This window comes from Alligator mississippiensis, chromosome 10, assembly GCF_030867095.1.
Source record: "Alligator mississippiensis isolate rAllMis1 chromosome 10, rAllMis1, whole genome shotgun sequence".
NCBI lineage: Eukaryota > Metazoa > Chordata > Crocodylia > Alligatoridae > Alligator > Alligator mississippiensis.
Genome location: NC_081833.1, coordinates 14,793,078 through 14,807,667, shown reverse-complemented (window position 1 = coordinate 14,807,667; position 14,590 = coordinate 14,793,078). Strand labels below are relative to the sequence as shown.

General features: G+C 43.1%; 1 protein-coding gene across 1 annotated transcript in view; it reads right to left on the bottom strand.

Annotated features, from left to right (window-relative positions):
* Positions 1-8,536: 8,536 nt before the first annotated feature.
* Positions 8,537-14,590, bottom strand: part of LOC102573332 (protein HIRA) — a 57,898-nt gene continuing 51,844 nt past the window's right edge. The window contains exons 22-25 of the mRNA XM_019486588.2: positions 13,522-13,644; positions 12,023-12,186; positions 10,557-10,645; positions 8,537-9,499 (exon numbers count right to left, since the gene is read on the bottom strand). Of these exons, the coding sequence (XP_019342133.1) occupies positions 9,383-9,499; positions 10,557-10,645; positions 12,023-12,186; positions 13,522-13,644 (493 nt within the window). The 3' untranslated portion in view covers positions 8,537-9,382. The remainder of the gene's footprint in view (positions 9,500-10,556; positions 10,646-12,022; positions 12,187-13,521; positions 13,645-14,590) is intronic.

The following is a 14,590-nucleotide window of genomic DNA, read 5'->3' as shown; positions in this document are numbered from 1 at the left end:
GCTTTGGGCTGTAAACTGAGCTCCTGCCCAGAACAGCTGTGTACCAAACCGCGAAAACGTTTGAATTCTTTCTTCCTATACGTTCTCCTTTTTCTTCTCCACTTGCAAGTTCATTCAAAATGCAGCAGGACGCGATGGTGAGCTAGTCAATAGAAGACACAAAAGTCCCTATGAAACCAGACACCTCGTTTAAAATGTTACTGTCCATCCACTCCTTGCTCCCCAGCTAAAACGAAAGGACTTTCCCCTCTGCTTCTTCCCTGGGCCAGACTCCGGTGCTCCATTTGGACTAGCCTGATCACTAGAGGTCCTACATGACTAAGGGAGTTTTCCTGTTTCTCACCCAACAGATGCGTTACTAAAATCCTTTTATGCAATCAAGATGATCAGCTCCAGAAAACAAGTTCATTAACCTGCAAAAGCTTTCTTACTTTGGAAGCCCAACTGCTTGCTAGCCTCAACAGTTTGTAAAAGCCTCAGGTGTTGAGCCCCGAGGTCAAACTTGGCCACTTCCGAGGTTAATTTTTGGAATTAACGGAAAGTCCAACAAGACCATGATGTGGCTGAAGGCTTCAAATTCACAGCGGTACACAGATCCATGTTTGGTTTTGACCCAGCTGGCTTTGGGTTTTCTATTGCAGTTTCAAAACTGTTTCATACGACGGTCCAGCATTTTCAGATTTCTGAGAGTGGGAGGCTCTTGGTTTGATTCATACAAAGTCTTTTAGTGGGCACTGAGTACAAACATCAAAGGAAAACATAAATTCACCCATTTGCACTGTACACATACTTGCCATTTTAATTATCAGAATCCTTAGTTGTATGTGGTAATTTCTTTATTCATTTCCATCCAACTTTAATTTTTGCCCCAGAAATTAGTGTTGTGGTTCCTGTTGTATGAGCCAGCAGCCACTATCACCAAGAGAATCTCCTTGAGAATGTGTTCTGAGATCAGATCAAAGACCAGATTGATGTTGTGGTGGACTCTGGGAAAGTGAGAGAGAAAAAAAAAAAGGGAAAGAACAAATTGGGATGTGGAACTGCTATTTTAAAACCCACAAGCATCATAAAGGAAAAAACCCTGTAGATTAGATCAGATTTAGAAAAAGCCACCAATAGTCTTCTTGCCTTTTGTGCCAGATGTAGGGGTCATTAAATAGACAGCTCACAAAGCAATCTTAAGAACGCAAGTTCAAGCCAGTAAAGACTTTTATCCTGTTTTGATTCTTCATGTTTAAATTGGGCCTGGAACATTTTTAATTTTGAAGCATTTTTCTTCCACTCGCATTTTTCCCCTAACATAAGGGTGTCAAAGATGCTCAGAGGATTATAAAAGATAGGGGGTCATCTAATCCAATGCCCTGCTCAGGCAAAACCATCCCCAACTAGATATCCCGGGCAAGACTTTGTCTACCTGGGTCTTAAAAACCTCTAAGTATGGAGATTCCACCACCTCTCTGGGTAATCTGTTCCACTGCTTTACTACCTTCCCCATGAGAGTTTTTCCTAATATCTAACCTAAACTTCCCTCGCTGCAACTTGACACCTTTGGTCCTTGTTCTGTCATCTACCACCACTGGGAACAGTTTAGCTCCATCTTCTTTGGAACCAAAGTAATATGCAGACTTACTGAGGGTGCACTCCATCCCATCTTCCAGGTCGTTGATGAAGATATTGAACAAAACCAACGTGAGGACCCATCCCTGGGACACTCCACTTGATACCAGCTGCCAACTAGACATCAAGCCATTGATCTTGATGATCCAGCCAGTTTTCTATCCACTTTGCAGTCCATTCATCCAACCTGTACTTTCTTGGTTTGCTTGTGAGAAGGTTGTGAGAGACCTATCAAAAGCCATGCTGAAGTCAAGTTTTATCACATCCACTGCTCTCCCCATATCCACAGAACCAGTCATCTCATCAGAGAAGGCAACCAGGTTGGTCAGACATGATTTGCCTGTGGTGAATCCATGCTGGTTGTTCCTAATCATCTTCTTCTCCAGGTGCTTAGAAATGGATTCCTTGAGGGCCTGCTCCATGATTTTTCTGGGACTAAGGTGAGGCATCACCTCAGTCCCTGTAGTGCAGGAATGGGCAAAATGCAGCCCGCCAGGCCATTCTATCCAGCCCACGGGGCCCCTAAAAATTTTAGAAAATTAATATTCATCTGCCCCTGACTGCCTGTCATGTGGCCCTTGATGGTTTGCCAAAACTCAGTGAACAGCCCTCTGCCCAAAATAACTGGCCACCCCTGCTGTAGGGTGTAGTTCTCTGAATCCTTCTACTTCCCTTTCTTAAAGATGGGCACTATATTTGCCCTTTTCCAATCGTCTGGGACCTCTCCCAATCACCATGTTTTCAAAGATAATGGCCAGTGGTTCTGCAATCACATTAGCCAACCCCTCCCCTAGCACCCTCTGGTGCATTGTGTTCAGGCCCGTGGACTTGTAACATCCTGCTTTTCTAAATAGTCCCTAACCTGTTCTTTCATCACTGTTGGCTGCTCCCCAAACTGTGTTGACAGGTGCAGCAGCCTGGGAGCTGACCTTGCTTGTGGTAAAAGATTGAGGTAAAAAAAGGCATTGAAGACTTCAGCCATTTCCACATCATGTCACAAGGTTTCCTCCCCCTTCAGTAAGGGGCCCACACATTCCCTGATCTTCCTCTTGCAGCTGACATACTCATATAAACCCTTCTTACCCCTTGCTAGCTGCAACTCCAATTGTGCTTTGGCCTTCCTGATTTTATCCTTCTGTGCCCAAGCAATACTCTTATACTCTTCTTGTAAGATTTCTTTTTGTGTTCTAGCTCACTGAAGAGTTCCCTGCTAAGCCAAGCTGGTCTTTCGTCATAGTTGCTAGTCTTCCTGTGTATCAGGATGGTTAATTCCTGTGCCCTCAGTAAGGTTTATTTAAAATAAACTCCAGCTCTCCTGGACTCCTTCCCCACTCAGACTGGCCTCCCAGGGGGATCCTGCCCATCAGTTCCTTAAGCAAGCCGAAGTCTGTTTTTCTGAAGTCCAGGGTCCTTACTCTGCTGCTCTCCTTCCTTCCTTTCCTCAGGATCCTGAACTCTATCATTTTATGGTCACTACCACCTAAGTTGCCATCCACTTCCGCATTCCCCGTCAATTTATCCCTATTTGTGAGCAGCAGGTCAAGAAGAACATGGCCTCTAGTTGGCTTCTCCAACACTTGCACCAGGAAGTTGCCACTAGCACTCTCCAAACACTTCCTGCATTGCCTGCACACTGCTGTATTGCCCTCCCAGCAGATGTCAGGGTGATTGAAGTCCCCCATGAAAACCAGAGCCTGTGATTGGGAAACTTCCACTAGCTGTCTGAAGAAGGCTTCATCCACCTCACCCTCCTGGTCTGGTGGTTTATAACACATACTAGAGGTGCACCGATACATCGGTCCGATATTGGATCAGCACAGATGTAAAAAAAATTGATTGTATCGGAAATCGGCCTGATATGGCCAATAATTTGGCTGATAAATGCCCGTGTAAGTGCATAGCCACAGTGCAGCACACAAGCAGCAAGTACAGTCCAGCAACTTGGAGAGCTGCATGCAGCTGGTAAGTCTGTTGTGGTAGAAAGGGAGGGGGGAGGGAAGGGGTGTGGGGGGTGCAGATCAAGGGCCCTGTGGTAAGGGAAGGCATGGGGCTGTGGCAGGGGTTAGTGCTGCTCAGCTGGGTCAGGGTAGGCACAGGATGGAGCCACAGCTCATCTGGGGGGTGCAGGGCAGGAGTGGGGCCGTTCCTGCTGCTGCGTGTACCCTGGGAAGGCATGGGGCGGGGCAGGTGCCCCTGGATCTACGCAGGGGAAGGGGGCTGCAGCTGCAGGCTGGGGCTGCACTGGGCTCTTTCTGGCATGTAGGGAAGCAGGGGTTGGGCCAGGCTACGCTCAAGGTGGGCAGCAATGGCACTGGGAGGTCTTTGGGGGAGGTGTTTCTACGGCAAAATTTGGGGTGGCTGCAGCCACCCCCATAACTCCCCTCCCACCACTGCCGCCACCCATCCCAAACACAGCCTGGCCCAGCCCCACCCCCCCGGAAGAACCTGGTGCAGCCCTGACCCCAGCCCACAGCTGCAGCCTGCCCCACCCATGCCCCACACAGATCTGGGGACATATGCACCCCACGCCCTCCCGGGGTGCATGCAGCAGCGGGAGCTGCCCTCCACCCCATGCCCCCTGGACAAGCCATGGCTCCATCTTGGGCCCCATGCCGGCTGGGCAGCGCCAGTCCCAGCCCCAGTCCCACTCCCTCCCTCACCACAGGGACCTTGATCTGCCCCCCTGCCATGCCCCTTCCCTCCCCTCCCACAACAGACTTACCAGCTGCACACAACTGTATTGGAAAGTGGATCAGTATTGGTCAATAAGCCTCCTTAAAAATTGGCTATCGGTATTGGCCCCCAAAATCTCTATTGGGGCACCCCTAATAGACACCCACCACAATGTCACTCTTGTTGCTGTCCCCTCTGACCTTAACCCAGAGACTTTCAACAGGCCTATCTCCAGTTTCATCCTGAAGCTCTGAGCAAGCATACAGCTCTTTTACATGAAGTGCAACTTCTCCTCTTTTCCACGCCTGTCCTTCCTGAACAGTTTGTACCCATCCATGACTGCTCCAGTCATGTGAGCTATCCCACTAAGTCCCTGTTATTTCAATCACATCATAGTTGTATGACTGTGCAAGGACTCCAGTTCTTCCTGCTTGTTTCCCAGGCTCCATGCGTTTGTGTACAGGTAACTAGCTGATTGCCCTGATTTCTCAGGAAGAATGAGAAGGCCTCTCCTGTTGCCCCCTCCTGTTTGTGCTTCCTCCAGATAGCCTGCTTCCCCATTTACCTAAGGGAATATGAACATTTTTTTTTGAAGGAAAGTATTAAATAATCCAAATAAAAACTATTACTCCCTCTCACTACACTACACAAGATTAGACTTGTTTGGACCAGAGATCATAACCCTACCCCCATTCTCCACTCATCTACAGAATCTTCCAGGAAACAGGATAGGCAAGACCTGAGTATTCCTTAATTTAGGAAACAGATAATTTACTTTTGTAAAAACCTTCCCCCAGTTTCCCAGTGCAAGAGAACTTGCACTAGGAAACAGACACATACTTATCTATTTTTCCCCAGTGCAAGCTCCCTTTAAAACTAAACTTATTAGTTTATCTATTTCTAATAGAGAAATATTTTGAGATGTTTCTGCAAAGGGAAAAAAAAACCCAAAACAAAGATGAAATGCCAATTCAAAGTCTCATGCACAACCTGCCTTCTTCAGTAAGAAAGAACAGCTATCTCTACCCACACACAACTTTTAGTGCTGTTACCAAATATATCTTAAATATAGCCACTTTTATGTGCTTCTCTTCTCAAACCATGCATGGGATCCTGTTAACAGGCTATATAACAACTTAAATATTTCATGTTTCCCCAGTAGAGGGGTCCATCCAGTAGAACTTATTTGGTCAGACAGGACTGCTATCATAAGTAAAAGCCACTTGTATATGTGGGTGTGAGGCTGGAGTTATAACATCTGATCCAACACATTATTGAGATCTCAAACTAACACAAGACTTAAGAACCATTGTTGTTGCTGTTGCTTTGCTATTGTTGTTCGTCCTTTGAATTTGAAGATAACCATGACATCACTGGTTGCTTTGGTTTCTGTGAGCACGAGTGGCTGATCAGGCCAATTTGTGCTTTGAACTGTTTGTGGCACACTAAGCAAGAGATGCCGCTTTGGGTTGCTTGATCAACAGCAGATGTGCTGCTGTTGCAGGATTTATGGTGTTTGCACTTCTGCTCTGCCTTAGCAGTTTTCCACTACTCAGACTATAGCTCTAGCATGGATAAGGCTTCACGAGGCAGAACGCTTATAAGTAAGATCTTCCCAAGACTTTGGGTCAATGTTGAAATGTTTCAAGGATTACTTGAGGGAGGTCCTTGAAATGTTTCTTCTGGCCTCTCCCTCCTTTAGTTCGCCACAGAAGATCTTCTTTGGCAGTCACTCATCTGACATCCTGGTGACATGGGCCTTCCCATCTCATCTGTGACTTCAATAGAGTGTGGGTGCTTGGAATGCCCGCCCATGTGAGAACCTCTGTGTTGGACCCTGTCTTGCCTTTTTATCCTCATCAGTTTCCTTGGACAACCCATGCGAAAGTGGTTCAGGTTCATAGCGTAGCATCTGTACATCATCCGGGTTTTGCATACATACATCAGAAGTGGCAACACAATGGCTCTGTAGACCTTCAGTTCTGTGTTGACGGATGCCTCTGCACTCCCACACATTTGCACATAGTCTATCACAGGCCATGCTTGCTTTGGCAGTTCTGGCACTGCTTTCATCATCAATGTGATCTGCATGAGAGAGTGTACTGCTGAGACAGGTGAACTTGTCCACTGCCTGAACTGTGAATGGGGGGTCTGGCCATTCACTGTAAAGGTAGGCTTTATGTAAGGCTTTTCTGGTGCATCACTTTTATCTTCTTAATGTTGATTGTCAGAGCAAAGTTGTCACAAGCTGAAGAGAAATGTCCCATACTCCACTGCATGTCACTCAGATTTGGCATTCAAGGAATAGTCATCAGCAAACAGAAGAGCTTGCCATCAGTCTGGTATCTGACGTTAATCCCACTGTTAGTCACAAAAGGCATCTCTAAGTCGGGCAGAGAAGAGGGTTGAGGCTAAAACAAAGCCCTGCTTGACTCTATTGGTGATTGGGAATGATTCAGATGACTCATCGTCATCCACAACATGAGCACGCATGCCATCGTGGAATTGTCGAACTATTGCGATGAACTTCTTCAGGCAACCAAATTTTGCCATAATCTTCCAAAGGCCCTGCCAACTGACTATCAAATGCTTTTGTTAAGTCAATGAAAGTCAGGTACAGGTTGGAGTTCTGTTCCTAACATTTCTCCTGAAGTTGACAAGCTGCAAAAACCATGTCTATGGTCCCGCATCCTTTCCTGAAGCCACACTGACTCTCAGGCAGGACCCCTTGTTCAGTGTGTTGCACAAGGCAATTCAGCAGAATTCTGGCAAGGATTTTGCCAGCTATTGACAGCAAGGAGATGCCCCTATTGCCTTTCCACTTGTACAGGTGGATGATAGATGCATCCTTGTACTCCTGGGGTATAGCTCCTTGAGTCCACATTGACTGGAAGAGTTCAGTCAGTTTCAGAGCCATGTGCGAGCCTCCGGCCTTGTAGACCTCTGCTGGTATAGCATCTGCTCCAGGTGCTTTGCCATTTGACAGCAGGTTAATTAACTGCTTTCACAGCCTTGTTCAGCATTAGAGGATCAGTAAGAGATATGTTATTGTCTACCTTAGGGTCCTGGGTATAAATGAAAACTGTACCCTGCTGGAGCTTGGGGTCACTAAGAACCATTATATACCTTGCAGAAACTGTGGCTTGAGATGACAGTCAGTGTGCATCTTTGCAAAAAAGAAAAGCTGTTTTTTCCCCCCTCAGTAGTAGTGTCCAATACAATTACATATGTCCTATGTCTCGCATCAAAACCCATGGTAGCTGAGGACTTTGGAAGGTGAAGGCAGAAAGGGGCTGTAGGATCCATTCTGACAAAAATCCCAAAGAACTGAAGTTTCAGTAGCATAAGCAATGATTCTTTCTTCACACAGGTGTCTCTTACCCTACTGTTGGTGACTGGTAAGCCACATCCTCTCCAGTTGCATCAGTTGAACAATGACTTGAATTTGGTATGCCACTGTGCAGCCAAGTCTGATGCATAACTGTTTGATAAAGGTCAGTTGGTTAACTCCATGTCACTCTATTTCTGACATCTCCGCAGGTGAAAGATGCTACTTGGTAGATAAACCCTTAGCAGCTGACAGACACAGTACACAGCAAGACGGTAACACTGAAACACACTGCATCACTCATCTCCAATATTCTTTTTGATGAGTCTACTTGATTTTAAGACTGTCCATCTGAAAATCAAGTTTCTTTTAGAGTATCTTAAACAGCTACCAATAATTGGAGGCACCAAAACCCCAAAAATGAACATTTCAGCAAGCACTACAAAAGTACTTCACACACATTTGCATTGTACTTGGTCAGGACTTGAGTCAGTGATCTGACTCAAAACAGTTGTTGGGGATCTCCCCCAATAAGGCTTGTCTTAGCAACAGTCCACCCCAGGAGCCAAAATTGTAATCACTGTCTTGTCTAAAACTGTTCCAAGTAGAAGTCAGATAACTGCAGCAAGCCTATAGTGGACTACCATTGCCACTACCACATGTGGAGCTGCACCTCTGGCATTACAATACTAAGTTATGTGAAGAAACATGCTAGTGAAGACATAATTCAGTCTAGAAGCCTAAGGCAGTAGGTCCAAAAAAGAGGTCTAGCTCACTGAGCAAAATCCTTCTTCAGTACTGGCCAGATGCATGCTTACTCCATATTGATTTCCAAGTACATTTAACACAATTCAGCCTGAATTAGTAATGCTATACTGCTACTATAAGCAGCATATGAATATCCAGAGCAAGACCATCTTTTTTAACCAATGCAATGTTCATTTATTTTGGTACTTACAAAAAAAAGCCACCCTTTTTATTCCCTCCCTCCCCCAAAAATGTCTTTTACAAACATTTAAAAATTAAAAACCAGATGATGACATGTTAATTTTGGTACAATTATTTTTCGACACAGCTGTCATAATTAGAGTTACATTTCCTGCAAGGTGACTTGCAGGGATATCCTGATTATTGGCCAAATAAAATTTCTTATTACAAGTTAGCAAATTCTAGTACAAAAATAGTCCATGTGTTAGACCAGCCTCTTATTATTATCATTGTATTCACAGGTAAGAGTCTATTGGCTGCATAATACATTAATATTTTATGAAATTTCTTTTTTTTGTGGCTCATCATCTAACTCAATATAGTGCTGAGCCTCAATAAATCCTCAGGCAAAAAACCCTAAACAGGGTTAAATATGCTGTTCAGTGTACTCTGAAGTACTGTGCTTTTCACAGGACATACAAGAAACCCCACAAACAGTTCTCAGCTAGCCTCCTTGATATTGTAATGACAGTCAGACCCAAAAGGACCCTGCAAGTACAAATCCACAACTCCCTGTAGGAATACAGGCCACCGCTTTGATGGTCAAGTTCCACTTGGAAAACGGTCCAGCTCATCCACGTATTTCCACATATCCACTTATGGGTTTCTTTAGAAATAAAAGCAGATCATTCACAAAACATTGGGAACCCGTCCGGTACGGCCCTTATTAGGAGTGCCCCATTCCAACTGGGCTTTCTCCTCTTCTGTCTGTCTCTGGTTAATGCTTTTCAGCAGTTTCTCTCAGACCAGATTCTTCTGGGAAAATCTTGGAGAATGCTATTTGTCTCTCAAGATGTCTAGCTGTTCTTGATATTCTGTGAAAAGCCTCTGGAAACGAAGGTTCTGTCCAATGACAGGAAGAAGTTCTTTCAGCAGCTCTCTCTTTCGTAAACCCTGCACAAAAAAACATTAATAGGATTTTCATGTGTATTTCAGATGATAGGCATAGGCCCTTGATATAACAGTCATTCAAGCTTGGATTCTCACTTTGACTGAGAGAACTGCTAATTTAGGGTCATCCGGCTGCTTTGATGAGACACTGAGAGAAAAAGAATGCCTCGGGGAAAGTACATTAGTGATCCTACTATAGCTTCTGTGCAGTGACAGAAAATTTGTGTTTTATTAAAAGGCAGATGGCTTCATTGACATGGCAGCCCTTTAAATATATGTTTGGTGAATGGAAAACACAGGCTGCACCCCTTCCCATCTACTAGGTTGCTTAGATAACATAATACCAGACAGAATAAAGACCAGGATCTCCCCAAGGGCATTACTATTTAGGTAAGGGAAATGATGGATTAGAGAGAATGGAAGGGGTTTCATAGCTATTGTTTAGAGATTGCTTATTTACTTGACATTTAGTTTCAACTATATTTGCATCTCTGAGGGCTATTAATGTTCCCAATTTTTGAAAAATTACACTATATTAAGTCCTTAAAGACAGACATTTCATCTTTCTTAAGAAACAGTGCCTGGGTGATGCTTGACTTGTTCTAGCTTCATTGCTCACAAATCATTACTATGTTAGCACAGCTTCAGAAACAGAATGGTCAGTTCTGATTAGTTCACCTGTGGGATAATTCTTCAATCTTTCTGATTCTCAACCAGCACCCCTCTGCAATTATCACCTCCTGATAATGGACACCAACGGATAATTCACCATTATTTGCATCTGCCCTGGAGGGGTGAATTAACCAGAGTTTATTGTATTTAAATCAAGTGAAAACTCCCATTGTATTTTTGAACCTGACTTGTCAACACATTGAAAAATTGCTTCAGTAACTAACTTCTGGTTTAAGAGCTCAATAAAATTACCCCACAGAAGCATTTCTAAGGGTAGATTGCAAACTGGGTTCTCAGCTTTGGCAATGGTCTTTTCAATGTTATCAAAAGAAATTAGTCTTTTTATATACAAAGGAACCTCTTTGTTAACACTGATATCAGCACTTACCACTACTGTTGATTCCCACTGACTTCCAGCTGAGTAATGGACTGGACCCAGTAGATCCTTGCATAATTCCCGCAAACGATATTCAAACCCTGAAATAAAGTCATTAGTAAAAGTTAAACTGTAACCGCTAGACAACATATCGGTCTTAATTCAAGTTTTAAGCATGTAAACCAATAGTTCTTATAGATTCATAGACTGTAAGGGGCTGGAAGGGACCTCGCAAGATCCTTTTTAGAACTGAGGCACTCCTTGACAGGCTTGAGGTACTCTCAATAGACTCGAGAAACCCCTCAGAAAATGTCAGCTCTGAGTTTTCACTCATTTTTTGACTAAAGAAAAATAATAGAGCAATTCTTCTGTTGCAAACAACTCAGAAAGACAGCGAACAGTCAGAATGTTTTTGATGGTATGAAATCCTATTTGAAATTTCTGGGTTTATCCTGTGAAATATGTTTAGACACCTAAAAATGCTAATGTTGTGTGTCACTCACAACACCCTTGAAAAGATGTCAAAACAGACCGATCAGTGTAACATCTGCAAACAGAAAGTATTCTTTCAAAAGTAAAAGAGTGGACAAACATCAGCGAATGGATCTATTCTAGATTTCAAAAAGCTTTCATATTTAAAGATTGCCATAAAAAGTCTTCTAAGCCTGACCCGCAACAAGAAAAGGAATAGTTAATTACTATATTATGACCATTTGTAACAGCACTCCCCCTCTAGAAATGTCTGATTTCACCTGGTTGACTCTGATAATAGGAAAACTATTTTCAAAGAAACTATTACAAAAGTAAAAAGACTTTAAGCTGAGAAACTAAGACAGGAAAGGAATGTTTGGTCCAACTGGTTAAAATAGTTGTGTTTCATTTTTTATTAACACACATTTAATGCTAATATTCAAATCAGCTTGGGGAAGGATGCCTTTGTTATAAACCCAAACAGCTCTGCCTCCTGAGTTAAGGCATGAGCATATGCAATAAGTATGCTTCCAAATCCTTACCAAAAAAGTCTTTCAACAAAACTAGAAATAACAAAACTTGACATTATTTAAGATTTAAAAAGTAGAAGAATTTGGCAGTGGCCATAACAAGGTTAAAGCTTGCACTGCAAGGACTGAGTGGTGCTGAAGAGTGGACTCCATCCCTGCTCTATGTGGCTAGGATTCAGCTATGACTGGAAAACTCTTTTCTCTTTGTTCTTCCTTCCCAAAACAAGGTGTGTGCTTTGTCTAGGGGCATGTGGTACATGAGAAAATACAGTACTTACACCACTCTGAGATTCTGCAGGATGGTGAAGCACTTAGAAAGCAAATTCAGTGAAAAATACTAATTTTATTAGCACAGATATCTGAAGCCAACTGTCAAATGAGGATATTATAAACAATCGTGCATACATGACAAAAACAAGGGAGCTAAGAACAATCAATCAGATCCGTACAGAAGTCACAATGTAAACCAGACCTCACCTTCATTAACTAGGTACCGTGCATAGATAAGGAGCCAATGGCGATATTCATGACTGGATTGTAACGTAAGTGCCGCTGCTATCTGATTCTCCAGGTAAGCAAGTGTTGTTTCTTGTTGTACTAAATGAGGCATGGAGAACAATCTTGCAGCTTGCCTTCCTGAACTACAAGGCCAAAGAGGATTTAGCATAATATAAATAAAGTCAGTTGTCAGCATGGCAAAAAGCCATACTCCAGACACTATTCTTCTAGGCTTCACACGTCAAAGGAATCTAGTGCTTTACAAGTCTGGGCTTCCAGCAGCAACATTAGTACTGCTCCAACAGGCAAAATGACTATGTTAAGACTTTGTCTACATGGGCAAAAATGGAAAATCACCTTCTAGACGTGGGTACCTCACTCCAAAAGGACCCAAACTGGCTTTCCAGGAAGGCCAGGCTCAGTGGTTCCCTTCTCCCCCAACCCAATTTCTACAATGGGACCAGCAATAGTCGAGTCTTTGCAGCCTCCTGGGGTCATCATTCACCCCAGCAGAAACAGGTCTCTGGATTTTGTTATGTAGCCACTGATCATTCCTTTCCCTACAATCACTCTCTCTCCCATTGCTGCAACTCTCAACTGCTTAGCTTTAGTCTTCTTTGTCCTCTGTGATTCTTTCTCTTCTCCCTTTTCTCCCCATTTGGGATTCTCCCTTCTTGTCCCACCCTGAATATCTAAGCCAGGGGCAGAGGGCCACTTACTGAGTTTTGGCAAGCATTGAGGGCCGCATGACAGGCCACCAGGGGCAGATAAATATTACTTTTCTAAAATTTTAGGGGCCTTGTGGGCCGGATAGAATGGCCTGGCGGGCTGCATCCGGCCCATGGGCCGCATTTTGCCCACCCCTGATCTAAGCTAAGTTATTTGGTCATCTGGTTATTTGGTTTTTGTAAACAAACAACAAAAACCACACAAGTTATTTGCATTCCTAAACATTTGTCTCAAATAACAATTTTTTTGAACATATATATTTTAAGGAGTATGAAATGCAGGAAGCAGATCTAGGATAGGCAGAAAGGCTTGGAAAAGCCAGTTCACATGCAAGAGAAATAGGACAGTGAACTGCCTGTAGAAGCCTCCTGCTTGTTCTTGCTATGCCCTTCTGAAGTCTTCAAAAGTTAGGAATATGCAACAATGACTAATCATGCAACCTTCTTCAAAATGCTTAAAAAGATCCTGTTAAATAAGTGAGCTAAAGACATTAATATTAAACACTGCATCATCATGTAAGAAAGAGACAGAAGCATTAGTATTAATTGAAGTGTGTAGCCTCCTTTATACTGCGCAAAACAGTTTCTGAACTAAATTAAATTATAAGTTATCAAGGTGTAAGACTTTAAAAATCACTCACTTTATTAACCTCACTGTCAGATTAGTGCCCTCTCCCAACCTTATTTCCAGAAGGAAGAAAAAAACATTGGGCTAATATGTGAAGATGAATAAAAAGTGTAAGTGCATACTTTGATGTTCGTCCCTGTATTACTGCTAAGGGTCCTGAACACAACATGGCTTCCTGGGACGGTAAACTATTCCTGAAGTCTGCGCATTGTGCTAGCAAATCCTGTTTGTCGGAGACAAGATTCCTGCGAAACAAACACAATAAACACGTTAAAACAGAGTATGTGGTGCTTCAGCTGACAAATGGATTTTATTCTGTTCTGTCTTAAAACGAGATTTGTATTTTCACAATTACGTGCCCTTAAGGTTCTTTTTTCTAGTAAAGAATCCCAGGAACCAAAATACTGGTGTCCAAGACTTTGGGTCAAATACTATTCACTCTTTTCATACAAATGATCACACCAATAATTCATAGGATTGTTCAAGTAATGTAAGCAGTGCTTAGCACATGCTCTGAAAAAAGCAGAAGACTATTCATGGGCATGTTTTATAGGTCACCTTACTTGTAACTGGTATACTGAAAACCAAGATGGGTGCCCAAAACCAAGACTATATGGAACAGTTTCACAAGGAAGTCATTATCTATAACTTTATTCCAAGTCTTGATTCTCTGCACAGTTGAACCCTGCTCTTGTACTGCTGTTCACCCATTCACTTACACTCTCCTCTCAGAATGTAAGGATGCCTAGAGATTTGACAGCTATAGCTGGCATTTCCCACACCTAATCCAGGATATAATCTTCCTGGACTTGGCAGGCAAGGGAACGGGTTCTTAAATGAAGACCAATTTTAAGCTTATCAGACAGCTCAGATGTAAAAGGACAACAGCATTTACACTGATCTTGATTGCTTATAACAGTTAATTTGAGCTAGCAACTAAAAGAATCTTTGTTTTATATAATTCTGATGATGTGGAAAATAGAAACACAATGAGAAAGTCGGAGAATGGCTGAAATTTTATCTTCCCTTCCTCATTGGCCTGGGATACAAACAAACTGATGCCAGGCAGTAAAAGTGGGATATTCTGAGCATGTTTTCTCAATCTATTTAAAAGGGAGGGCAGGGAGGTGAGATAGACCACAACATTAGAAACACAAATTCCCATACAAACCCAGCAGAACTCTAGAACTT